The sequence below is a fragment of the Seriola aureovittata genome, chromosome 21, assembly GCF_021018895.1.
Source record: "Seriola aureovittata isolate HTS-2021-v1 ecotype China chromosome 21, ASM2101889v1, whole genome shotgun sequence".
Lineage (NCBI taxonomy): Eukaryota > Metazoa > Chordata > Actinopteri > Carangiformes > Carangidae > Seriola > Seriola aureovittata.
Genome location: NC_079384.1, coordinates 16,292,914 through 16,319,115, shown reverse-complemented (window position 1 = coordinate 16,319,115; position 26,202 = coordinate 16,292,914). Strand labels below are relative to the sequence as shown.

The 26,202-nt window shown below is 39.6% G+C and overlaps 3 protein-coding genes across 5 annotated transcripts; 1 reads left to right on the top strand and 2 right to left on the bottom strand.

Annotated features, from left to right (window-relative positions):
* Nucleotides 1-13: 13 nt before the first annotated feature.
* On the bottom strand, nucleotides 14-19,528 carry acsl5 (acyl-CoA synthetase long chain family member 5). Of its 3 annotated transcripts, none has more exons than XM_056366175.1 (23): nucleotides 19,392-19,528; nucleotides 14,674-14,766; nucleotides 8,680-8,802; nucleotides 7,804-7,972; nucleotides 7,447-7,558; nucleotides 6,427-6,491; nucleotides 6,235-6,336; nucleotides 6,046-6,145; nucleotides 5,467-5,645; nucleotides 5,275-5,307; nucleotides 5,132-5,183; nucleotides 4,393-4,466; nucleotides 4,190-4,267; nucleotides 3,945-4,079; nucleotides 3,706-3,840; nucleotides 3,523-3,618; nucleotides 2,936-3,008; nucleotides 2,611-2,699; nucleotides 2,120-2,236; nucleotides 1,241-1,384; nucleotides 1,026-1,127; nucleotides 607-678; nucleotides 14-178 (listed from the first exon to the last, which is right to left on the bottom strand). In XM_056366175.1, exons 4-23 carry the CDS (start codon nucleotides 7,957-7,959, stop codon nucleotides 41-43), a joined length of 2,052 nt encoding a protein of 683 aa, XP_056222150.1. In that variant the 5' UTR covers nucleotides 7,960-7,972; nucleotides 8,680-8,802; nucleotides 14,674-14,766; nucleotides 19,392-19,528; the 3' UTR covers nucleotides 14-40. The 3 variants fall into 3 exon arrangements, with proteins under 3 accessions (XP_056222150.1, XP_056222149.1, XP_056222151.1); XM_056366174.1 differs by having other exon boundaries at nucleotides 7,804-7,969; XM_056366176.1 differs by lacking the exons at nucleotides 14,674-14,766; nucleotides 19,392-19,528 and adding an exon at nucleotides 10,431-10,510 and having other exon boundaries at nucleotides 7,804-7,969.
* gucy2g (guanylate cyclase 2g) lies at nucleotides 11,663-21,347 on the top strand. Its single transcript, XM_056366665.1, has 22 exons — nucleotides 11,663-11,974; nucleotides 13,284-13,632; nucleotides 13,739-13,863; nucleotides 14,396-14,572; nucleotides 14,653-14,797; nucleotides 15,259-15,391; nucleotides 15,486-15,589; nucleotides 15,729-15,895; nucleotides 15,993-16,133; nucleotides 16,712-16,795; nucleotides 17,050-17,154; nucleotides 17,325-17,396; nucleotides 17,754-17,910; nucleotides 18,038-18,193; nucleotides 18,682-18,859; nucleotides 19,068-19,208; nucleotides 19,423-19,615; nucleotides 19,986-20,160; nucleotides 20,383-20,481; nucleotides 20,802-20,893; nucleotides 20,985-21,092; nucleotides 21,252-21,347. The coding sequence occupies exons 1-22, from the start codon at nucleotides 11,663-11,665 to the stop codon at nucleotides 21,345-21,347; spliced, it is 3,309 nt and encodes a 1,102-aa protein (XP_056222640.1).
* Nucleotides 21,348-21,909: 562 nt separating this feature from the next.
* tectb (tectorin beta) lies at nucleotides 21,910-25,512 on the bottom strand. The gene is made up of 10 exons (XM_056366178.1): nucleotides 25,358-25,512; nucleotides 24,775-24,965; nucleotides 24,415-24,566; nucleotides 24,234-24,306; nucleotides 23,904-24,007; nucleotides 23,711-23,794; nucleotides 23,438-23,600; nucleotides 22,837-22,915; nucleotides 22,652-22,684; nucleotides 21,910-22,227 (listed from the first exon to the last, which is right to left on the bottom strand). Exons 1-10 carry the CDS (start codon nucleotides 25,422-25,424, stop codon nucleotides 22,154-22,156), a joined length of 1,020 nt encoding a protein of 339 aa, XP_056222153.1. The 5' UTR covers nucleotides 25,425-25,512; the 3' UTR covers nucleotides 21,910-22,153.
* Between the last annotated feature and the right edge of the window lie 690 nt (nucleotides 25,513-26,202).

Here is a 26,202-nt window from a genome sequence, read left to right as displayed (position 1 = left end):
AGACAAAAACAGGTAGGTTGGTGGCGTTTATTCATTCCATTTATTGGATGTTAGCGTACAGTTTGTCGATCTGCGGCTGGAAGAGAGCTTTGAGCTCGGCCCTCTTGGCCTTGAGTGTGGGAGTTAACAGACCGTTCTCAATGGTGAACTGCTCTGGATGGAGGTACAAATCCTTCACCTGCAGAGGGAGGAGGAGGAAAAAAAATAAAAAAATAAAATTGACAACCAACATGAAACAAGACAAGAAAGTGGGCATAAGAAGTAGAGAAGGGGGATTTGTGGTTGTGAGGAAAGGGAATGAGTCAAAGGTTTGTCCTTTAAGGCAGGAAGTGCTCATTCTAACCACTAGAGGGGGAACTGAGGCAGGTTTTGGGAAATGTGTAGCAGAAGGAAATCTGGGCTCAAATGTTAATGACCTCCTAAAGTTTTAGTTTAAGTGAGAATTTGTCCTAGCACAACTAAGACTAATTATATACAGAATAATTAGCATGATTCATTTCTTTAACTTGGAATTGCACAATTACTGATAACTGCAGGTTTTCCTGATAATCTGACTTGCACGACTACACAGTTGTTTCACTTGGGGAATTCACGAGGAGCCGTTACCTGCTCAAAGGACTTGAGCCCTGCTTCTTTACCCAGTTTGGTCATGTCTGAAAGGATGGCTTTCTTAATTTCCTGTAACAAAAAAAGGTCAGTTAGAAGCAGTCCAATAAGTCATTCTTTAGCTGAAAAACAATTCAACACTGCTCTACTTTTTGAATATTCAATTAGATTTGCAGACGTTGTTCCTTATGGGTTTTACAGCGAGTGTGCAAGACCAGTCCAACTGGCTTCTTTTAGTGTTAATGACTGGGTTTACTGCAGATATTCTTTCGCTGGAGTTTGAGTATAAAAGTAAGCCTGAGGAGACATTTATACAGTATTATAGTTTATAGTGACCCCAGATTATCTGTTAGAGTTATTAAGAGGAGAAAGGCCCCTCTACAAACATGTGTAAGAGCAGGAAAGACAAAAAACATTACTGTGTTTTTGCAGAGTTCTTCAATGGAGCCTTGGCACCCCAGATTGTTGGCAAAACCCGGCAGGACCTCGGGATCGGGGACCACAATGGCAACCAGGCAAGACTACATACCAAAAAAAAAAAAAAAAAAAAAAAAAAAAAAGCAGCTGTTATTACCAGAGGGACTGAGTGGTTGAGCTGTATACGCACAGACTGAAGATGCTGGGTTTGACATACCTGTAGGCTGTCTCCATGCACAAACACTTGGGCCACAGGTCCACTGCGTACATACACATTCTCAATCTTCTCTGGAGCGATGTACTCCCCCTGAGCCAGCTTGAAGATATTCTTCTTCCGGTCGATGATCTTCAGAACTCCAGTCTGGCACCAAACAGATTCCAGAAACTACTTCAGTCTTTGTATCTTTGCTGTATGAACATTAATGATTTCCACAGTTTTCTACCTTTTATGGCAAAATTAAGCACTTTTGACCATATGAGCAAATCGTTTATTACCTCATTAAATGTTTAATATTGCGTTGCCATGTCTCACTAAACAAAAGCAAGATGGAAGTTTTACAGATTATTTCAGCTCTGTTAAATTATAAAGTGTCAGGATCAATTTAAGAGTCTACCTACTGACCTACTTGAATAGTTGAACACTTGGAAAAAGCACTTATTTTCTTTCTTGCCAAAAGATGAGAAGTTTAAACCACTCATGTCTGTCAGTACCGCTAAAGCGCACCAATTTGTTATCTTGTTTAATCATAGCAAAATCCAAAATGTAAAAACAGGGCAAGATGTGGTTTTATGTGCCAGACGGAGCACCTCCCTCCCTCTATCCCCCACAGTAAAGACATTGCCTTCCAGGGAACTAGAAATTAATGATCCCAAAAGAAAGATAAAATCATCTGTTCTGCAAAACTTAAAATTATGAAACCCTTTGTTCTACTTGATAGCCATTTTCTTCAAACACTGAACTTCATACCGTCTGAATAAGTACAACCACAAGCCCTTCTGCTCCAGGTTTTTGGATGGAGCCCTCTGGCACCAGTCGCTTGACTCATTTATATGTAGTGGTGACGGGGAAAAGAAGATTTGCACTGGCTTCTCTTACCGGAAGCCATTTTCCAATGTCCCCAGTGTGGAGCCAACCATCTTTATCCAAAGCCTCTGCTGTCTTCTCTTGGTCCTTCAAGTACCCTTTGAACACATTTCTACCCTTGATACAGACCTGGAAAAGTAAAAAATACAGAGCAAGATGAATAGGACCATTACTTTAAACCTTCTTAGGATTGTATATTCCTGCAGCTTTTAAAAACATTGGAATCTATAATTATGGATTTTCAAAAAAACAGTTTTAATGTTTGAGAAATGTTCAAATGTGAACAGAGTATGACATGCACTTCCCGAGCATATCATTAAATGTCCATAAAGCCAATTAGACACCACAGAGGAAGAGCCACTAATTATACCTCCAGAACTTGCCAGAGAATCACCACATTTTTAAAGTTTTCTGGAAGTGGTAATAGCAAATTCAGCATAGGTTAATGCGATCTGTCCACTTGAGTAACCCGAACCCAACCTTTTGAAGTTGCATAAACTTACCTCCCCTTCACCATTTGAACCAAAGTAGTTCATTTCTTCAACATCCACCAACTTCACAATATTACAAGGCAGTGGCACACCAACATGTCCTGTGGTTAAAAAAAAGGTTTGGTCACTCGTGTACCATGTTTTATTTAGATACTGCACCAGTTGTCAGAGCATTTCTTTGAATATATTTAGCAAGGAGGGAACAAACAATGAATTGTCTGCATAATTTAATCAATAAAATTGAATTTCTATTTTAATGTTGAAGCACTTAAAAATGAGTCCGATTTGAGCTAAATATAAACAGTGGTTGAACTCTGGTTGCCTCTGAACTACGTACCTGAAGTGGCGTCTCCCGGCATGGTGAAGGTGCAGCCGGCCGTGCACTCTGTCTGACCATATGCCTCAAAGATCTAAAGCGTACCAGTCAGATCAAAGTGGTGTGAGAGCAGTGCGACCAGGTTATCATGACAACATGAAGCAATCAGCACCAGCTGGTCACTGTTGTGCAACCCTCTACTCCCCAAACACCCACACATGCATTACTATAGCAGTGTTTTGTTGGAGACGCCTCCGAGTTTACCTAAGTTCAGACATCATACGAACGATTTAGGAACTGGGTCAATTTTCTTGAAAACCTTCCAATTTGTTTGCAAATAGAAGCAGCAAAATTAGAGCCCAGAAAATACTGCCTTTTGTGTACTGAATTTAGCTTTAAGAGTTAAGGAGGTGTGCATGTTTAAGTGGGAAGACAAATTCTTAAACTGACATTTTTATAAAAAAATAAATTAAAAAAATAAAAATAAAAAAGTGATTCAAGGTCAAGTAAACATGACCTGCTAATGGAGGGGGGGGGGCGACAACGACACACTTCCATATCAACAGATTGCCCGACACACTACAGAGAAAGAATTAAGTATTTATTACCTGGCAGCCCAGAGAAGCCCTGAGGAAGTTGAGCACAGAGGGAGATATGGGAGCTGCTCCAGTCACCATGACCCGCACACGTCCCCCCAAAGACTCCTACAGTGAAGGTTAAGCACTTTTACTCTCAGTGAATTTGTGTCGTTTGTGTCACATAAGCTGCATTTATTTGAACAGAAGTAGTACCTGAACTTTGTGGAAGATGAGCTTGTCCCACATGCTGTTGTTCCTGATGATGCCCTCCTTGACTTCGGCGTATTTCCTCTCCACAGCAAAGTTCAGAAGCCATTTCTTGAAAGGCGTCTTGGCTCCACTCTGGACCTAAATAAAAATAAATTAAAAAAATTTGAAATGAAAGAAACTGGAAATTTTGAGTTGATGTTTAAAGCAGAAAGACATGAGGCAGGGATGTTGTGTCTACTAACTTTGTCATAGACACGGTTGAGAAGCCGTGGAACGACTGGGAAAATGGTGGGCTGCAGGGTTTTCATGTCATCTGGCAGCAGTCTGATGTCACCCTGGAAGAATCCCACCTTAGCACCAGAACCGTAGATCACTGTCTGCAAGATCAGACAAAAAGTCATTAAAGAAACACATTAAGGGATGCTCTAAAGTCTCATTTACAGACAAGGATTGTAAACAGGCTTTTATGATCTGATCAAGTTCTTACCTGGACAACTCTCTCAAACATGTGAGCTAAAGGCAGAAATGAAATGCTGACATCCTGGGTACTTGGAACAACTGACGTCTGTGGGACACACACACAGTCTCTGTTAGCAAAGCTAGTATTGATAATAAGTTTCCACTTCAAACATTTGAAATTAGCATGAGGATTCATACATATAACTGTACCAATTTTAAAATCATAGATACCTCAAAGCTTTTGACAACACCTGCTGCATTAGACACCACATTCTCATGGGTCAGCATTGCTCCCTTTGGGTCTCCTGAGAATTAAATACAGAAATTAAATATTTTGCCCTTTAAGACAGAATTAATTCCAGGTAGAGCCTTTGGAACACAAGGGATGTAAATACAGCATTTAATAAGACTAGGATACTACAACCATGCATGCAAGTTTCCCCAAATTAAACAGCTTAGCTACTATTTGCTAACTTGCATACAACACTTGAGGGGCCATGGATGTGTGCGCCAAATTTTAAAAATGGAAGTTCATCCAATATTTGTTCAGACATTTCACTCAAATACCCACGAATGTCAACCTCGTGGTGGCATGAGAAGAAACGTCAGGGGATCACCAAAGTCATTAGAACTCATCCTCTGGGGACCATGAAATGTGTGTGTGTGCACAGAAATTTCATGGCTATCCATCAAATAGTAGTTGAGATGTTTCAGTCTGGACCATTTGACGAACACTGGCCTCCCTCCTCAAGTGTGACCAAAGTGAAACTCAACCATGGCTGCTCTTGCTTTTCATGATCACACAGCTCATTCTGTGCAGTCACATTTGGGATTCAAAACATCATGAGGCACAGGGTTGTTTTTAGTGAAGTTCTTTTTCATCCTCTTTGATTTATTAAAAAAAAAAAAAAGCAAACCCTGCAGATGAAATAAAATCCCCTAAAAATGCAATGAAAAAAAAAAAAATCACCTGTTGTGCCACTGGTGAAGCAAACAATACTGAGGTCCTCTGGCTTTGGTGGCTGTTGGGGACATGAAAGCAGCGCCATCAGAGCAGCATGCAGCTTGTTAAATCTCATTAAAACCAATTACATGGATATATCAGAAACTTACACTTGGCTTTTGAAGATTACTTTTCCCCAGAGCCTGGGGAACAAAAAACAAAACGTGTTTCCAATAATGTTTGTGCTTCTTCGAACAGCAACAGTTGCAAATACAGATCTAAAACAATTCTTCATTCTCCAGATGACGCCAGTGAGGAATGAGTCACCAGTTACCACTTGTTTGTGCTCAGCATGCCATTACCTCCACATCCTGCATGGACACGATGTCCACCCCACACTTGGTTCCTCTCTCGACCAACTCGGAGTTGAAAGGGTCCATGATGACGATAGTTTTGAGAACGGGACTCTGGCCTTTTTCCCGGTTCTGCAGCAGGGTTTCTGCTTTATTTTGGTTGTCACAAAGCACTGTGGAGATCTCCGCTGAGAGAGAGAGAGAGAGAGAGAAAGAAAGATTGAGTCATATCGCCAGTAAAATTTATATAGTGCAAATAAGTGGCAAGTTGACACCAGTGCCGTTATGAGGCAAGTATGTCAACACTGTTAAGATTCATAGAATAACAGGATTCATAAAAAGCCAGAGCAGCAGCATTATAACAGCAGATTTACAGTAACAGTCATGCTCTTTATGTTGTGATAAATTGTCCAGAAGTGATCAGATGAAAAAGGACAAGAAAAAAATTGAAGGAGAGGGTGTAATAACGAAGTATGAGGAGATTAGAGCACTCTTGATACAAATCCCTGTGGGGACCAGAGAGGTACTGGACTCCGACCCAGCTCTGTAATTAGCAGCATTAAGAGGGCAGAGAGAAGCTCCAATTACCTCGGTCGATAATGAACACGAGAGCCTCAGGACCCAGGGTGTCGTACAGGGGAACTGCTACCATGGAGTAGGTGTAACAAGCCAGTTCACCAATAATCCACTGCGAACGAAGACAAGAAGTTAAGGCATGTACTGCAGGTCAAACTGAAAGTGACCTCTCTACAAAACGAACACCAAGACATCACTTACTTCAGGTCTGTTCTGGGCAAAGATGCCGATAAAAGTGTCCTGGTCTGGCTTCAGGCCTCTGTGAAGCAGCCCTGACCCCAGGTGCTCCGCCCTGTCAGACACCTTCATCAAGAGGAAGTGGAGTAAGAAGGTGAGTTGAAATTCACAGCAGGCCATGTTCTCCATGTTTACTAATGATGATGTATGTTTTACCTGTTTGTACTTCAGCCACTGGTACGGCCTTCCTGGTTTTCTGTAGCCCAAGCAGGGTCCATTGCCTGCAAACAAGACATGGAGCCAACATCAAACTACATGCACTGTATTATCATCATCATCATCATCATTATAATAATATAATAAAAGAGTTTAATCTAATAGATTAGATGTGTCAATTGACCATGAGGCCCTTTATGTGAAGAATATTTTTGGGAAATAGGTTTATTTACCTTCTTGCAGAGGGTTAAATAGAATAATTGATACCATACCTCTGCACATTAAATATGAGGCTAAAACAAAGAGATGATTAGCTTAGCTTACCGTAAAGACTGGAACTATGAGAAAAAGTTCTATCTTATTATATCGTTTGTACAGGAACCATGGTGTAAATTACAAATTCCCTTTGCCGGGGATAATCTGAAGTGCTCGCAGCAGCCATAAAAAAAGCTCTTCAGTACGAATGGTCAGTGAATGCATCACCATTCACAATGTTCAGCGCTCAGTCTCGCCGTTTACAGTTCAGTACCATGTTCAGTCTGTTGCTGGTTCAAGCCGCTACGTTCAGTTCAGCCTATACAAGCACTACACATAAGGTTACTAGCTCTGCTGCAACAGTAATCACAGTATGTACGTTCCTGTCACAGGTTTTCATTAGCCTTTAAAGAAGTAGTAATGTGCTGTGTATCCACTGCTAAAAGCTAGTGACAATGATGGCTCAGCCTAGTATAATGATTTGCTCTTAAATTTACTGTAGTTGTTTGTACTTGGAGACTATTTGCTTGGCCAGACTCAGTGACTTCAGCATCCTAATGGAATTCACACAGTGGAGGGTGAAACTTCAAAAAGATAACAAATGTGTAGATGGTCACTGATTTAAATGGAATGGCTTACAAGTGATAAAAGGAGAGGTTTCATAAACTGCTAGAGTATCACAGAAACACTAATAGGCGGCTGGAAGCATGAAGGCCCACCTGTGAGAAGCCTCAGTAAGAGAAAGTCAAGAAAAGTTGTCATCACCTGAAACTCTTAGCCCCCTCTGAAAAACCTCATAGAGGGTCTTGGCGTCTTCGTAGCAGAACGACATCAGGTTGTTGTTGCCCTCAAGCAAAGCAGTCTTTCTTGCTCCATCCTGAGGACGTCAAGCAGAAGCTCTTCACTGGTGAACTGTTAAACATGCTTAACTTCATACAGTGAAGTGAACCTCCATAGAAATGCTCATCAATAATTCCTGTCTGCTATACAAACCCATTATTCCAAGGATAAAGCTGTGAAATGACATGTCACTATTCACCATTTCCACTTCACAATAAAATATCAGAATGCCCAGACACATTCATGAATGGACGAAAAACCCGATGGTTCGGCACTCTATACCTTGATCCCCAGAGTTTGGTGTTTGAGGTCAGTCGGGCTGCGGAGAGGACTGGGTCGTGTGTTGAGGTAAAACAGGGTGGCGGCTGCCAGTGCAAACAGCGAGATGATGGCCGGGGTCGGGAGAGGGGAGAACAGCAACTGGATAAGGAATTCCATGGTGCGAAGTCTGCTGGGATGCAGAGAGAGGCTGATGAATAAAGCCAATTTCAGTCTAAAACTTTTCCATATTGAAGATATATAGTCCTATTATGCAATGCTTGGCTCCTTGACACAGCTCTTAAATGTTTCCTCCGCAATCACTTGAGGTCAAAGTCAACATAACTTGAGCAACAGTTTCTTTCTAATCACTCAAGATAGAGTCCAACCCATGAAAGCTTAGAACAACATTACAGTCCAGCCTTAACTTGACATTTGAGTATTTACATACATTGGCAATGAGTGAAACTACTGTTAAACCGATTCTGCATGAGATAAAGATAATAAGATAATACATGAAGACATTATAAATGATTACCCCCCCCCCATCTTAATATACATAAAATAAAGTTCTTAACCTTTGAGACATATGGGATCATGTGTCATAGTTGTGAACTACAAAAGATCAAGGTCAACTATTTTATGACAACATATCAAGCATGTTTTATGGCATTTGCGTGGCCATTGACAGCATTTAAAAATAACATGCTAATTAAATATCAATATGAAACTGGTGTCAAAACTCACAAAAACACTATACCAACCAATAGTTTTAATTTCAGTGCAGAATAATCAATTTTTTGGCTGCCATACAACACATCTGATAAACCCATTATTAGTCGGTAAGAGTGGACCCTGCTGACAGAATAGGTCGGTTAAAGTGAGCGTTGCCTCTCCTACCTGCTGTTGGTCCTCTCAGGTGTTCCTCTCAGCTGCTAGTTGACAGGCAGGTGTGTGGTGGAGTGTGTGTGCACAGCAGAGCCTCTTCTGCTGCTCTGAAGGGCAACACACACAGATTGAAAACTAAAAAAAAAAAAAAAAAAAAAAAGTCTGACAGTTAAAATGAACCTTTGAACCTTGACCACCATTACTTCCACTGATTCAAAAAAAACACAAGCACAGAATGTGTCATTAAATTATAGGTGTATATTATGCATTTTACAAAAGCTGATCATTTTTTTCTGCCAACCAATAAATGACTTTGATTTCAGTCCAGATAAACTTAACACTTTATCTGAGGCAATGTCTGAGACGACCAAGATGCTGCAGCTGCTGAAAAGTCACTCTTATCTACCGTTTATCATAGCATGTAAATAACATGTGGAGTGTCACAAAAAATTACATTAGTTCAGACAAACGGTACAGAAGTTATTTACAGTTTGTGAGTTTAACCTCTGTACAGTTTCACAAAGACATCCAGTAACACAAAATCTCAGAGCCCTGCAGACCTGTGATGCTGTGGTTTCTTAAAGTGACAGGACTCCGTATTTTTGGCAACTCCGTGAGGACAAGGACAGTTTCTTAGGACAAGTGAGAACAACTGACGATGTCCCCTCGCTGCTGTGTAACTCAGTTGCCAGTTCATTAATAGGTAGACGTCACTAAAATGAATGCAGTCTAATGCAACAACAGCCCAGGACATTCCAAGTCGTCCAACCTGATATAGAAAATCACTACTTTGAAGAACTTTGGAAGGAATATAAATCCTTCACCAAGTTTGTGTTTAGGCTTCAAACAGCTGGTACAACACAATCCTGCTGTGTTCAGGTTTATTGTATTGTTAACAATCTTTTGCTGACTTTACCAAGTGAAATGTCCTTATAACTGTTGGACTCTTCCACAGCACAAATCATTCTGCTCAAGTGAAAGGAGCCGTGTGTTTGTTTTTTTTTTTTTTTTGTTTTTTTTTTTACTTCAGGAGAAGCCTCAAGTTACCCAGAACTGATAGTAAATTAGTCCTGATTAAAACAGTCGAGAACTAGACAGCGTTGTGCAACAGATGAATTCAGTCTGACTATTATTGTAGTTTGAATTAAGACAAAGTCTATCTTTGATAAACTGGCCCCAGATCTGCGCTCTCACTCTCAAAAGACAACACCTTAACACCGTTACCAATGTTAGCCTGATTGAAAAACAAAAACTTGTGAGAACCGTGTTATCAGATTCAGTAAAGCCTCTCTGTCTGTTACTTGAAGCTGAACACCAGACTGAGAGAAACCAGCTGAATGACACCTAATCACACTGATTACAGAGACAAAGCAAAACATTTGCAGCAACAACAAAACCACTCAGTATTGATTTGAATGCTGCATTTTCTTGCGTTTGAATAAAACTTTTTATTTCCAAGAGAGAAACTGTCTGTGGTATGTGTGTCTTCCCAACACTTATATAATTTCTTGAAAAATGAATCATCTCTAATTAATCATGTGTTTGAAAGTTGTTAGTTGAGTTTCTTTTTCAACTTTAAGTGAAGGACAGATACATAGATTACATTTGGACAAACACTTATCCTCTCTAAGCTTCATATAGTCACTCAACAGAGCACAAACACAAAGCTGAACTCCCAACATGTTTTCTTGTGTGAAGGCTTTGATTCTGCAGGACAGTGAGATGGAGGTAAAGGTTCATTAGGAGAAGATTTGAGAAGTTACCTGGTGGGATTAGCAGAGGCGGTTTGGGGCCAGGCTGAGCAGAGATCACCTGGGGAAAAAGCAGCTGAAGCCAGCAACACCACTAATGTACAATCTGCCCACCTGTCGTCATTAGCACCTTTAAACTGCACACAGGTGTGAGCAACTCCTCTGCACCCAACAAGGCTCAGCCTGCCAGCCTCGCCTTGTTCCTGCAGATAACACTCCCAGGAGATCTACAGCACAGTTCTCACTTTGGCTTTTGCCTTTTAAAACATTATTTTCTTAATTAAATTAGCTCATGTTCTGTCAATAAAACAGTCTACAGTCATTTTCCACTCCCCCCTCTTCTGTGTGTGTGTGTGTGTGTGTGTGTGTGTGTGTGTGTTTGCATGCAGTGGAAGTTTGTCCCTTTTAGAGATAAAAAGACTGTGATGAACTTTGACACTGGATTTATGAGCGATTACTAAAGGCAGACCGGACGTGGTGCCTTTGAAATTTACTGATCTATACTTGATAAACTAATCTATACTAAACATACTTGATATACTAATCAGGGGCTTATCTTGACAAATCTGACTTAATTAGTATTACACAATAAAATCAAAGATTCGGCCGAGAGCAAAAGTTACACATGAGCCATCGAACTACACAGGTTAAAGCTGCAGCGACTGGTCAGTTATTATTATAGTCGATCTTTTGTCAGTCATTTCTAGGTATTAAAAAAAGGTCAGCTTTTAATATGAAGATTTCATTCATTTTCCTGTTTTATAATTCAAATTGAATATGTTTGTGTTTTGCACTGATGATCAGACAAAAAAAGACATCCGTAGATGTCATGTTGGAAAAGAAAAAAGAGCATTTTTGAAGCTAAGGTATTAATCTATTAATAGAGTTAGTCGCAGCCCAAATACAGATGTAATTCTACTCTTTACTGTAAGCACTATACTTTGAGAGTAGTGGTCTGTTTTCTCTGAAGACATCCACTGAATTTAATGATGGGATATTATACAACACGAGTTTACAAGAACATACAGTCTGGTGTAGGACACACTGATGACTTAATGCCTCTTTGTACCTCCCACTCTCATCCTCACATTTACATTGTCTCCTCCCTAAACATCTGCCCAGCATCACCAGGGAAGTTGGGTATTTAAGCCCTGTGGCATCAAACAACTAATAATATGAGAGGTATGTCGAGGGTGGTACATCATTCTGACATGAGCCACACATTGGTGCTTCACTTCACACTTATGTTAACTGCTGCTGCTGCTGCTGTCATTAATAACAGCACAAATGGGTCTCAGCCACAAAAGCTGCTCATTGGCTTCCAGGTTCCCTGGAACACGTCCTTCCCCTTCAGCGCCCTGCGGCTGGGCTCGGCCATGCAGATAGCCGTGGAGAAGGTGAACTCAAATCCCTCCTTCCTGGGGAACTACAGTCTGGATTTTGTGTACACAGACACAGACTGTAATCCCAAAGTTTCCCTGGGAGATTTCATTCAGCAGGTGTGGAAAGACAACGTGTCTGCGCTCTTTGGTCCAGCGTGTCCAGGAGAGGCCGAGGTATGAACTCTTCTGATGTGACGTGATGTGTGTAAAAATGGAAAATGGTAACTGATGCATTGGAGGATTTCTGTGCTTAGTCAAATTCTCTTCAGTTTACAAGCCAATTGCCAGTTTATTAGGAACATGTAGATAAAACTAATGCTATACCTTCATGGAGGTTATAAGTTATAAGGTTATTAAGTTTAAGTTTTCGTTGACAGGTGGGTCACTGACACTTTCTGATAAGGCACCATCTATAAAGGATTTCTAATTCAAATAGTCCAGAGGAGAGGTCTCATTAATGACATTACAGTTACAGTTAAAAAAGACGAGCACAGTGTCATGATGAAGGAGGATTTTCCACAGTCTGGCAACCCAGAAGTTGTTCTAATTAAGGTTTTATAAAGGATGTATAAAGCATTAGTAAATTATTTATTAACATCAATAAATTGATTAATTACAGCTTAATAAATAAACCCTTTATAAATGGTGCCTTATCGGAAAGTGGTACAGAGAAGTGTTGATTCAACTGTGTGATCATTTTGGAGGCTGCAGTTTATGTTGTTGAACTGTATTACATCATAATGAGAGACTGTTATTCAGCTTGTGTTAGACAAAAACAGAAACACCTGTCAGGAGATGATCAGGTGCTGTTGGAAGGTGGAAAGTAACAAAGTACACTTACTCAAGGACTGTACTTAAGTACAGATTACTTCTACTCCAGTACATTACAGAGGGAAACATGGTACTTTGTACTCCACTACGTTTATCTGACATAGCTGTTTACCAATTACTTTGCATATAAAACTTTTATGATGTTTGATCAATATATAAAATATAATGTAAAATATGATTCTTTTGGACATATTATCAAACATCCCAACAACAATACTTCAACTGAGCTGTACCTGTCCAACTATGGCATACTGTGAATGTTTGAATCAGTAGTAATAATACTTCAATACTTTACTTGAATAATAGTAAGTATCTTTATATGACATTATTGTTACTGTATTTAAGTAAAGCGTTTCAGCCCTGTGGAGCTGTGTGTATTTACATTAAAAACCATTTAGGAATGGGCATTGAAAGCTACATTACCTTATGATATAAATGTTGGGGTATGCAGCATTAGTCAATGTTATTACCTTGTCCCTGTCATAATGGGGAAAAAAACATAAACAGGAAGAAATAAAGATTAATTTAAATTAGATTTAAATGAAAAAAGTATAAATATTTGATGCAGAGATCCCTGCACTTTCTCTGTCCCTTTCTAATAAACTGAACTTGAGATTTACAGTCTTTACTGCACATTACTGCTGCTTTTTAGGTCACTGGTCTCATCGCATCAACATGGAACATCCCCATGTTCGGCTTTGTTGGACAATCCTCCAAAATGGACAACAGCGATATCTATGACTCCTACATCAAAATCATTCCCCCTCTTAAGCGAAGCTCAGAGGTCCTGGTGAAGACACTGGAGTTCTTCGGGTGGAGCCATGTGGCGATGATCGGAGGGGGATTAGACTCAAACACCTGGGACAAAGTGGATGCCCTGTGGAAAACAGTTGAGGGTCCACTGAGGGCTAAATTCAAACTGACTGCAGCCGTCCAGTTTGACACCAGCAATCCTCAGCTCATTTATCAAAATATGAAGTACATCTCGACAGTCGCCAGAGGTGGGAAAAGTATTTCTGTGTAACCACGTATAACCACATTTTTACCTTTGATTTCGCTACTGTTTATGTATTTATAACTGCTGTCCTGTGACCCTCCGTCCTCCAGTAATTGTGGTGCTGTCGAACAAAGAGGACTCGATGGCTCTGTTGCTGGAGGCTGCACGACAGGGACTGATGAACGGTGACTACGTGTTTTTCCTGGTGCAGCATTTTGAGGTCAGTGGCACTGTGGTGAGTAAAACCTTAAAAAACACAGTTACACGGGGGCGGGGCTAAAAAAAACAAAACATTTGAATGGCTGTCTTGTTTTATGTCATTTTGCGTCAATATTTTATCTTCTCTTATTAAAACATCTTCATTATTGTCTTCTATATTCTATATTACCAGCTGTAGTCAGCAAGCTAATTAAACTAACGTTAGCTCCACTAGGTTGTTTGAAAATACCATCTCCAGCTGACTTTTTAAAGTTTCCAGCTGACTCATTTTAAAACGATAATCTAGTGAAAGGAGTCTTAAAATTGCACTTGATATTGTGCTAAAGCTAATGGGTCTCGGGAAAGAGTCAGAACCCTCAGCAGTTGGTCCATCCATTGTTTTTGCACTGCAGTGTAGAGACACTTATTTTGTTTAATTAGACAGCTTGTTATCCACATATGTACAGTCTGAAGTTTCTTTCTTTCTTTCCTATCAAATGATCAAACTTCCATATCTCTATAGTAATCTGTTTTGCATGTATGTCATATGAATCTTTTTCCCTGAGCAGGATAACTTGTGGAAATATGCCATGAACATAGACCAAGCTACCATGAGAGCTTTTGACATGGCCTTTATCATTGGCCAGAAACCCTACGAAGGCTACGAGTATTATGACTTCTTTGAGCGAGTTTTTGAAAGACTGAAAGGACACCCATTCAGGAGCAACCTGACATCTATAAAAGAGGTAAGCACCCGTGATACTCAGACATATATTATGAGGGTGTTGCAATGTAAACACTTTCACATTCATTTCTGTTATTTCAGGTGAGCCCATACGCGGCCTACCTGCATGACGCCGTGCTTCTCTATGCAATGGGGCTGAAGGAAGTCCTTAAAGACGAGAAAGACCCTCGTGATGGGCGGGAGCTGTTGCAGAGACTGAAAAATAAAAGCAAGATTCGATTTTATGGTTGGTAGCTGCTTTAATAAATACTGCAACACCACGTATGCAAAGTCCACAAACACTTTTTACACTAAACCCACTGCTTTGCTTTTCCTAGTGTAGACTTCTTCTGTCATTAGCTAGTGTGTTGAATAACCATATCAAAACTAAAGATGCATTAAAAGGCCAGTTCATGCAAATAGTAATGCAAAACTGTTTATGGTGCTCCCCGCAATTAACTTTTATAGAAACATTATCCTAATTGTTCTGGGTTATCAACTCACTGTAAACTGTTTTCATATTGGGACTATTTTTTTGGTCGAAAGTAGTTCCATCTCTGGAGGCAGAAATCTCAAAAACAAATATGTCAAACTAAAACTTTTTTAAAAGGTTGTATCATGCCCTAACCCTCTACCCAAACACTCAAACACAAGGGTAGCACATCATTTTCAAAGACAGTTTGATGCAGTAACGGCTTGTCGCCACAGGTGCCTCAGGACTGGTCCACTTTGACGAGGACGGGGAGCGAAATGTGGACTATTCCATTTATGACCTGCAGCATCAAGGAGACACCAAGTTTGTGCCAATTCTCCATTTTGACAGTCACACCAAAAATATCCGGTAACAAACACATTTATACCATCAAACTGTTTTTGATTTTATCTTTGATAAGATGTTTTCCATCATCAAATACAAAAAAAAAATGTCATTTCAGACCAACGTCCATGTTTGCTTCTGTGGTTTGGCCCAAAGGACGACCTCCTTCTGACAAACCAGAATGTGGTTTCAACAATGAAGCGTGTGAATGGCTGATCAGTGGTAAACTAGCAAACTGACTTACCAGAAATGCTTCATTTTAAACCAACACTAACCACAAAAACCTCTTTTATAGGAGTTCATACTCTACACTCAGGCCAAGCTAACCACCTTCATTATTTACTGTCTTGATGGGACACAGACATCACCCTGCTGGCCCTGCTTGTGACCTTCCCCGTGGTCGGTGTGCTTGCGGTTTTGTGCATCGGGGTCCTCATTCAGCAAAAGTTACGACTCCAGACGAGGCTCGATGACTCCTGCTGGTGGCTCATCAACTACAGCGACATCACCATTATTAGGGAGCCCTTGGTATGAGCACTAAAGAAAGATGTGTTGTCCGCTCAACGAATGTTTATGTGTGTGTTTGTTTTCACATGCGTGTTTGGTGTATTTGTGTCTCCTCCAGGGAGTTCAGGCTTTATCTCTAAGCACCACAAACAGTCAGAGCGGGAGTGGGGGTTCTCAGTCTAATTTCTCCAACAACAGCTACGGCCTGAAGGACAAGACAGGGAGGGAAACTGTCTACACCACAATAGGTCTCTATCAGGTACCAGTGTTATTCAAAGTTTAAAATGACTCTGTTTAACTTTGTATGAACAATGGCCACAACTGGCAATCACAGGTTAATGGTAGAAGTATGGAAGATTCTTATTGGCCTTTTACATTGCAGGAACGTAAAGACAGTCATTGTGATGGATTCGTTTCCTCTGCAAATTCCTCCACTTTGAGGCTAAGTTCCTAAACCTAACTTTCGGTATGCTCAGGATGTAAATCCAAATTCAATCCAAAAACCTAAATCAAATCAATCAAGGCAGAAGCTTGAACCTAGACCTTACGGGGGTTCTTGTTCTGGAAAAGGCCTGATAAAGTCAGCAAACTGAGTAACTCACACAAAGTGAAACCAGTATAATCTTTTTGGGGGTTTTCATTAAACTGTGTGTTATGGGTGCAGATTTTATCAACACATTGCTGTTTGTCTGAGGAGTCCTCAGATATCTAAAACATCAATCCGACAGACTTGCATGTGTCTTCGATTGAATCCACAAAATGACAAAAGTCATTGTAGTTCAAGACAAATAAAAGTCTACCTCCTTCTGGCTAATGTCATTTTTCATTTCCTTACAGGGGAATCAAGTGGCCATCAAGTACATCAAGAACCATGTTAGCTGTAATTTCCAGAAGCCTTCAATTATCATGGAGTTCAGTGTGGTTAAGTTCCTCACGTTGTTCTAGACCAAACATATTTTTTGATTTTTTTTGGTTCTTATTTTTTTGTATTTATTTGTATCATAAAATACAGCTAAATTATAACTAATTAAACAGAGCCACATGTAATGTTCATAAGATGTCAGAGACGAAACAAACTTAAACAAATCTTTAGCTTAAAAGTGACGGTGAATATTTTTGTTCATCCATGAAATGATAATATTGTGTGCCTAACCATCTTAACCTCTTTAAGACAGATGAAAGAGATGAAACATGAGAACTTGGTGCAGTTCTTTGGTGTGTGCATCGAACCACCGAATGTCTGTTTGGTCACCCAGTACTGCAAGAAAGGCAGCCTGAAGGTCAGTGTAGCAACCTGTACCAAGTGAGATACAGATACTTTTACTTCATATTGTAAAGCATTTGTTTGCACTTCTCTTAAACATTGTCACTCTACCCAATTATGAATTGTTTGAAAAAACTAATTTTGCATAAGGTTATTTACTCTTTGGTATTATTATTTTTCCTGCAGGATGTTTTAAAGGCTTCAGAGATTGATCTGGATGGGATGTTTAAACTCTCTTTTGCTTATGACATTGTAAATGTGAGTCAATTCATTTATGCAGCATCTTTAAGTTACTGCCACAAGTTAGTTGTTGGAAAGACACCTAATTCGTTTAATACAGTTTCACAAGTTTCATAAAACTACACGGGGCTCTAACCAGGACTTTAGAAATGGGGCATAAGTCTTGATGTTGACCTGTTGTATCCAGTGTAAAACAAAAATACAACAAATATGTCCAAAAATTTAAACTGAAATTTGCTTACTGACCCTTAAAACCGACAAACTACAGTTATTGTATTGGCTATGACTGATTTTTGACTTTTATGTGGCAAAATTATGAAAATACATTATAATTTCTAACTTTTCATGGTTTAAATCTGTTTATTTGTGAATTAGGGAATGGAGTTCATTCACAAGAGTAACCTCAAATTTCATGGGAACCTGAAACCAAACACATGTCTGGTGGATAGTCGACTCCAGATCAAACTCTCTGGCTTCGGACTGTGGGAGTTCAAAAACAAAATAATCTCACTGGAAAACCCCAATTATGAAGGTCAATGTGTGGACTCACATTGTGATATAGGTTTAATCTTAAATATATTTACATTTATGATTATTAAACCACGAGGAACTAAAATGTTTGAAGTAATTATTATTATTATTATTAACTGTTGTTGTAGAGATGTACTGGACAGCCCCTGAGCTTCTGAGACAAGTTGGTGTCCCGGCCAAAGGGACGCCCAAAGGTGATGTCTACAGCTTTGCCATCATCATGTGGGAACTCATGTACAACTCTAAGGCTGGCCCATACTATGACTTCAACCTGGAGCCCAAAGGTGAGGCAGAAAGACCAAAGTCAGATCATCAGTCTATTACATTTAAATTTACCTCTCTGGACAGTTAGTCTGAAATCTACCTGACTGACTGAAAATAGTCCAAACAAAGGCTCTGACTGAACGAGAAACACAGCAACCTTTCCCCAAGCTGAAACGTTTTCATCACATGGAGACAGGTCTTTGCATCTTCCCTCTAAAATTTGCCATGTGAATTGACTGAATTAACAGTAGCCTAATAGTACAAGCTAAGCTTCTCTGGAGCCAGTGATTGGCTGCACTATGTAAGAAAAACAAGACGTGCTATAGTACTAAATGATCACAATGAAAGCGCAAACATTCTGCCTAGCATAATGTCTACCATGTTCACAGTCTTACTTTAGCAGGCTTACAGACCAACATTACCACAGAACATGATTAAAAATATCTGAGCTCAAAATCCCAAAATTCTAACACAACAATTCCTGCTTCTTGCTATATGTTTTCTCCAGAGATTATTAGGCAGTTGCGGACGCCTTGCCAAGGGGAACTCCTCCGACCGGGGCTGTCTGAGCAGCTGTGTGATGATAACATCAACACATTGCTGAGGGTCTGCTGGAGTGAAAACCCTGATCACCGACCACCTTTTGGGTTGATACGGAGACAGCTGAAGGACACCAGCCCAGACAGGTCAGACTCAAAATACTGTGAGAAAATAAATTGTTCTCCCTGTCTCTCATTTAGGCCCCAAAAATAATCACTTGTACCTTGACCCAAATATTTACTTTCCAATGAATTTCAGCAAAATTTACCAAAATTTTGAGATTTCCTGCAAACTAATGAACAAACTCGACCAGAAACTCCTTAACGGAGGTGATCATGATTTTCTGTACTGTAGTCATGCAAATATACTGGATAATATGGTGGATAAGTTGGAGAAATATGCAAATCACTTGGAGGAGGTGGTGGAGGAGAGGACCAATCAGCTCACAGCAGAGAAGGCCCGAGCAGACAAGCTTCTGTCCAGCATGTTACCAAGGTACCACCAGATGTAACTGCATCAAAATGATCAATATCATATTTTGTCTTAATGCTGTCAGTCATGAAATGGATGAAATTAGCAATTCATGTTAACCCCGTTCAAAAAATATGACCACAGTGCCACCAGTTGGATGGGCATCCATGACTACATCAACAAGCGAGTAGAATCCGACACCCTTACCTTGTCAGCGCTGTTGTCTCAATGGTTGTAGGTACATTGCTGATCAGCTAATGGCGGGGAAGTCGGTGGCGCCGCAAAGCTACGAGATGGTGACCATTTTCTTCTCCGATATCGTGGGTTTTACGTCCATGTGCTCTGTCAGCTCTGCGATGGAGGTGGTCACGTTCCTGAACGACCTCTATAGCCTCTTTGACGACATAATCAAGATGTACGATGTCTACAAAGTATGACAAAACAACAGATTTTGATTCTCTTTCAGCAGTATGCATTTTAGATGAGACATTAGTTTGTTGGTGACTTGAATATCTCTGTTATATGTTTCATTTTTATTGCAGATAGATAGCTTTACATTTACCATACAGACACAAGAGTAATATCAATCTAACCTAACCTCAAAAGCAGTCACATTTCCCAAAAAGTGAAATGTTAAATCTTAAAATGCTTTTTAAGATTTTTTAAATTTAATTGCACATTGCACCTTTTAAATTGTTTTAATTTAGTTGTGCTGGTTTATAAATATTAAAAAAAATCATTATTCAAATCATCATTACTTTAAAAATTGTCTGTAAGACTTTCTCTTTCTCTCTTTACTAGGTGGAAACAATTGGTGATGCATATATGGTAGCCAGTGGTCTACCTATCAGCAATGGCAATAAGCACGCGTTGGAAATATCAACAATGGCTCTGCATTTCCTGAGTGCCATCAAGGTCTTCAGAATCCGCCATATGCCTACTGAGAGTCTTTCAATTCGCATTGGAATACACTCTGGTAAAAGACAGTACCAACCAACTAAACCAGTTAAATCTCATCAAAAAAATTTGCTTTTGCTGCTTCCTCATTTCTTTTGGAAGGTATTTGGAAGAGGTGGAATTGGTTAACAATTGGCCCTCATGACTTAATGCTGGGCAAGGCCTTTGTTGAAGTTTGTACAAACATTTGACATTTCAGAATTTCAAAAATCTGTAAAGACAGTTTGTTTGGGTTTTGTAGGGCCAGTGGTTGCTGGAGTGGTTGGCACCACTATGCCTCGCTACTGTCTGTTTGGAGACACAGTGAACATGGCTTCTCGGATGGAAAGTAACAGCCTACGTGAGTGAACTGAAGCTTTGCTATATTTATTCTGAGACCAGCAGCGTTATAATTTCATTTTTTAAACCTTCCGCATAAGACTTTAAATAAATATAGTTTCATTATGAGTGTAAGTGGGAGTGTATTGAATGAATGAATCCTAGAAAAGTGATGGTGCATTCGTTAAATGGACGGTCGGTCCACCATTTTGGTCCAGAGAGACATATATCAATAACTGTTGGATAGATTGCCATAAATTTGCTACACATATTCAAGGTTTATGACATTTTTCAGCTGTCCTACGTGTTTAAAGCTTTAACACTAATGTATGTTTTACACAGCCCTGAAGATTCACATATCTCAATGCACTGCAGACATTCTTGTCCAGGCTGGATCTTTTGAGCTGGAGGAAAGAGGAGAAATTGAAATGAAGGTGACTTACAGTAAAAATCTGTGTGTTTTTCAATAAGATGTACAGCCTATGTTTGACATGTTTTTGACCAGTGTGTTTGTGTCCATGACAGGGTAAAGGGTCTCATAAGACCTACTGGTTGCTGAGCAAACATTTATTTAATCCTCCACTTATGGCCCACAGTTCTCCACCTACTGACAGTCTCAAACTACAAACAGAGGTACAGTTAGAAATAAAACATACCTGACAGTCCCTGTTTTGTTAATCAGGCAGCACAGACAAGTCAAGAACTTTGTATCACAGTCAGTATGCTGTATATAGTATTGTATGTAAACCGTTTTTTTGACCTGTTATTTTTGACCTGTTATCTCTGTTCAAGAAACCAGGAGTGGCCAGAGCTGCTGAGAGAAAGGCCCAGAAAACCCTGACCAAAGGTCACATGACAGAGGCCCTGATTCCTGTAGTGCAAATTTAAAGAACAAGTGGATATTCTGACCATGTATTGGATAAATAAGCGGGAATATCTGGAAATGACAATTCATAGTGTCACAGAAGGCCATGCAAAACAAGTTTGTTTCCTCCACTTAAGAAAGAGGACTGGCGACAAAAAGAGGAAGAAGATTGGAGTTAAAACACAAAACACTGACGTCATGAGAAGCAATTATAGCATGGATTACATCACTTGTGCTTTCAGACTCTTGATACAGGAGGCTAAAGATACTTTTTGAATTTGTATCAATGGTATTTATAAAATGTTTTAATTTTTATTGTGTTGCTGTTATGTTGAGACTTTGGTTTTAATTTCTGAACGGAATAAAATTGTTTATTTGTTTTCAAACATTGCAAGTGTGGTAGAATTAACTGGAATGTATCTGTGAAATTGCTGAATCACTGTTAAGTGGATTTTGTAATAACTCATAAAGGTTGCATAGTGTCTCAGTGTGAGAGATATGCTTACTGTAAACCGTTCTTAGTGGACAAGAGACTAACTATGACTTTATGTATAATTTTAAACAAAAGGGATCACACAATGGATGTGTTGTTTGAATTTTCAATTCATATTTATTGGCGGAAGCAGTGAAATAATGTATGTAACTTAAAAAAGGTTATCCACAGTGTCAATAAATGTGCTAATTACAAATAATATCTGACAATCATTCATTTCTGTGTGGGGGGGGGGCTGTAACCATACACTCCCTGAGTCCTGGGTGACACTCCCCTCAGTGTGTGTGCGTTTAGTTTATGTAAATGAATGTTGTGTGAATGAAAATGAAATATTTACTACATTCTTGATCCATTTACTAAATCACAACAGGTGTTTATCACGAGGACCAGCAGGATGAACAGTGAGGCGCCTGTGAGGAAAAGAAAAAGCAAAATACAGTGGATCAAACAGCAGTGAAGGAGAAACTGTGTTCAAAAACATCATCTGAGCCAAAGCCACTGATGTAATGTCATCAACATTGTTGTAGGGATCTAAAGGTTTTTGCAAACTGCATTCTGCAATTTAAGAAATTTTACAGTCTGATTTGAGTGTTAGACTCTATATATATAAAGAGACAGAGAGAGTCTAACTAAACTCTATATATTTAAATTCATTAATCTTTAAGCCAAGGAATTCAAAAACTAAGTCCCCCACCAGACACACCAGAGTTCTACAGAAAATACATGGGACAGCTGAACTGAGCAATATCTGAATGAATGAAATGTCAGTCATGAGGGGACTTGGAGTTAGAGTTCAAATACATTTTTATCAGTTACTACATCACATGTTTTTACCTGTTATGTGCCCATTATTGGAAGATCCATTACCTGTCAAGACACAAAAACAATACTGTACATCACACTACACATTAGTTGGCTTTTGGTGCATCTTAATTTGAAATTAGTGAGCTGACAATGGCTCATTTATCTATTTGTTTAGCCTTTATCACAGTATGTATAGGCAACATGTTGGACTGTACCTTTAATGTGAAACTCAGTAGTGAGGATCCCCCCACTTGGATCTGCCTCCGACAATAGACTTCTCACAGAGCAGGGGCCCTGCAGGAAGCAAACAAAGACAAAAGTAACAACAAAAGAAATGTGGCTTCTTGCGTCTGGATGCAGACCATGACATGTTGTAAAATAGAACTAAAAACGTATTCTACATACGGAATTTTCTATTTGGTTTATTTATCCCTGTAATTAGCTTCATGTTTATTGTGTAACAGTTTTGGGAAGGGCTTTACTAGCACTATCGTCACCTCCCTTAGTGAAGTGAAGGCGTCTAAATGGAAGACATTCTGACGTCAGAGCAGGAAAAACATTGGTGTAAATAATAAAATCAATAACGGGTGAATTTCATTTAGCTGCTTTGGTTTCAGGCTCCTGGTGCTGAACACGCAGGCTCGCTGTCATGACTCACAACAGGACAGAGCTATTGTTAATGTTCTTAGTACCACCTGTGCCTCTCCCACTATGACAAGTCAAAAATGTCTGCTGTGAAAAAGGCTTATTGGAAAAGAAGAATAAGTAAATAGGGACATTTTTCAGTGTTTTAATGTTTTAAGGTTTTGTACTCACTGGCTGACAGACAAGCCTCTCTCCATCACAAACCTGGACCTCACAGTGGAGCCAGACGGTGGAAACCTTCTCCAGCCGTTGGAAGCGGAATGAGTTGAACTTGAACATGGAGCGGCTGTCTTTGGCATTTTCAAAAATAGTCACAGTGTTGTCAGAGGAGCAGCTGTTGGAAAACGGTGATTATATCAACAATTACAATAAACGAGTGGAATATAATACGACATATCTTAACTGTCTTTAAATTCAATTTAATTTATCCTTTTATTTAACTACCTGTTAATGATGAGACTCCACCTCTTCCTGTCTGTTGAGTAAGGAGTAGGAGTGGCCCAGCAGTTGTTTATTACAACTTTGAATCTGAAAGGTAAATGATGAACTTTGATCAGAAATTTGAGGATATCTAACCTTCAAAATTCTGAATTTATGAATTCTGAATTTTGATATTATTTGAAATTATCTAATATACCTGTTACTAAGTCCTTTTGCCTCGATCCCAATAAAAACTTCAGAGCCAATCTCAGACGTGTCGATCACATAGGGAGCATCCTTGGCATACAGGAACTTTGAATTCTAGAAAATATATTCATTTTTTGTTTTTCCTCATCTGACTGTGCATCTCATGTCCATAAGGGGTTGTACTCATACACCAAATACCTGTTAAGTATACCTTCATTTGTCCAGACAGCTATTCTGCACAGCATTTGCTATACAACACATCTAAAAATAGCATCATTACATTATACATGTCGAAAAAAGCCTTCCACTGGAGAAAGTGAATCTTTGAGCAGCTACTCACCGTGAACACGTTCATAGACAACTGTGACCTAAAAGTGCCTAAACTCCCGTTGTTGACATAAACTGTAGCCACTCTGGAAAAAGCAGAGGGTTTAGTAAAAGCGCTGCAAGTCATTGGGTTAGAATGCACATGTCATCCACACGGTGACTGCGGTCGCTTCACGTCCTGGACTGATGCTTACCTTTGGCTGAAGACTGCGTTGTTTACCAGGTAGGCTGCTCGGTACATGCAGCTGAAGGTGTAGTTGACCGGCTGGTTTCTGACTGTGAGCGAAGTATCGTTGGACACGATGGAGTTATAGAAGATGTACTTGGGGTCTTTGCCGGGCATGTACTGTAGAGAACAATAGATATCAACATCAGAAGAAATACGAATAACATTGACTTTTGCTTTCAATCATTTTCTAATAATAAAAGGTTCGGTTCAACCATTTATCCAGCCATGCAGATACCCTCAGTTTTACTTTTGAGATGTCAGCCTGTGAGATCTGCGTGTCAATATAATGGAATGGAAATGGAATTTATAGTGGTTGGTGTCTCACCTCAGACTGTGTGCCGCAGTACGAGTGGTTTTTAGGTGTTAGGTCTGGGATGATGAAGCGGTAGTAGCCCGGGCTGTGAATTCCAGAGTAACAGACACCACCCAGGGATAACTGATCGATCTCCCAGCCGTAAGGACACTCTGGGACATTGGCAATGATAGCGTTGGGGAAACATGACACCATAACATAGTCTGGAAAAAGACGAAAATATAGAGACAGACTTTAGACATTATTTATTATTTTTCACTCCAAACAATTTCACGTTTCTTGAAACCCTGTTAGCTTATTACACTTATTAATAGCCCTTAAGTATTAGTACTTTATTTACTTAAAATTGTCATTCTGTTTCTCCATATTGCACTTCTACTGCTTCTGCTAATGTTTGTATAACTTTTGTGTGGAGTTTTTTCTTATCTGAATCAAGATAATGTTCATTGAGTTTGATGCAATTCGCACCAGTCAAACTCTCAATAAACATGACAAATAATTACTTGGAATGTGTGAAATCTGTAGGACATCCAGTGTTTTTTGATGATACAAACATATGAAGCACCTACTAATCTTTGTGCCACAGAGTTGTTACCTGCTTTTTGGGGAGAGCATGTCCATGCAACAGGCAACAGCACTAATAGTGCACCAAGAAAGTCCATAGTGTGATGCTGCAGAGAGATTAAAGAATTAGCAATGACAGAATATTTAAGGATAATGTATAATGATGTAAATCTATTAAAAAACTCACCTGTGAGGAAAAAACACTTTGGTCTAGTCTGATGTCAGAGGATCCTCATGGCTCTTCGACAGGTCACCAGCACCAGTGACTCTACCACTCACATGCTGACAACTTGAGGAGGCATTTTATACTGTCACAGGTAAGTGTAATCAACTCTCCCCCATTCTCCCATCTCCACTTCTCCCCCCTGGCTGGACTGGTTTAAGAGCTCTATTGTGGGGCTGCTCACAAAAGCTCTCTGTGCTGCTCAGACATTGACTTTCAAATGACCAGCGTCTCTCGGGATTAGCACTTGGGGTGCTTAAGTCACTTTCTCTAGAGATGTGAAAACAGAAAATTGCCAATTTGTATGCAGTGAATACCACACAGTTATGACTTGTAGGTAGGTAGGCAAGGAATGTATTTCATTAGCAGCATCACAATGGCAGAGGAAGACGAGACAGAAGTTTTCACAACTTTAAGATCAATATGGAGCTCACAGACTCACATTGTGTATCATTACTAGCTTTGCCAACAAAGCTGTGAAAAAGACTATTCAAATAGAGTTTTAGCCTCTTTTCATCCCGTTACAATTTATATCTTATTAGAATTAACAAATGACTCCCATTTTTTTTTTTTTTTTAAATTGTATGTATTTATTTAATCCCTGAACAGAGTCAAAAAAAACTGCAGGAATTGGCAGATTTTTATCCACAATT

What these genes read in the sequence shown, in the direction of transcription:
- gucy2g (XM_056366665.1), top strand. Translation starts at nt 11,663, where the DNA reads ATGTTAACTGCTGCTGCTGCTGCTGTCATTAATAACAGCACAAATGGG. An exon ending in CCATTATTAGGGAGCCCTTG is followed by an intron (nt 15,896 to 15,992) that starts GTATGAGCACTA and finishes TGTCTCCTCCAG; the next exon opens with GGAGTTCAGGCTTTATCTCT. An exon ending in TCGCATTGGAATACACTCTG is followed by an intron (nt 20,161 to 20,382) that starts GTAAAAGACAGT and finishes TGGGTTTTGTAG; the next exon opens with GGCCAGTGGTTGCTGGAGTG.
- acsl5 (XM_056366175.1), bottom strand. Translation starts at nt 7,959, where the DNA reads ATGGAATTCCTTATCCAGTTGCTGTTCTCCCCTCTCCCGACCCCGGCC. An exon ending in CTTCACCAGTGGCACAACAG is followed by an intron (nt 4,467 to 5,131) that starts GTGATTTTTTTT and finishes TTTAATTCTCAG; the next exon opens with GAGACCCAAAGGGAGCAATG. An exon ending in TGTTTGAGAGAGTTGTCCAG is followed by an intron (nt 4,080 to 4,189) that starts GTAAGAACTTGA and finishes CTGATCTTGCAG; the next exon opens with ACAGTGATCTACGGTTCTGG.
- tectb (XM_056366178.1), bottom strand. Translation starts at nt 25,424, where the DNA reads ATGGACTTTCTTGGTGCACTATTAGTGCTGTTGCCTGTTGCATGGACA. An exon ending in AACGCAGTCTTCAGCCAAAG is followed by an intron (nt 24,307 to 24,414) that starts GTAAGCATCAGT and finishes TGCTTTTTCCAG; the next exon opens with AGTGGCTACAGTTTATGTCA. An exon ending in TGTCTATGAACGTGTTCACG is followed by an intron (nt 24,008 to 24,233) that starts GTGAGTAGCTGC and finishes TATATTTTCTAG; the next exon opens with AATTCAAAGTTCCTGTATGC.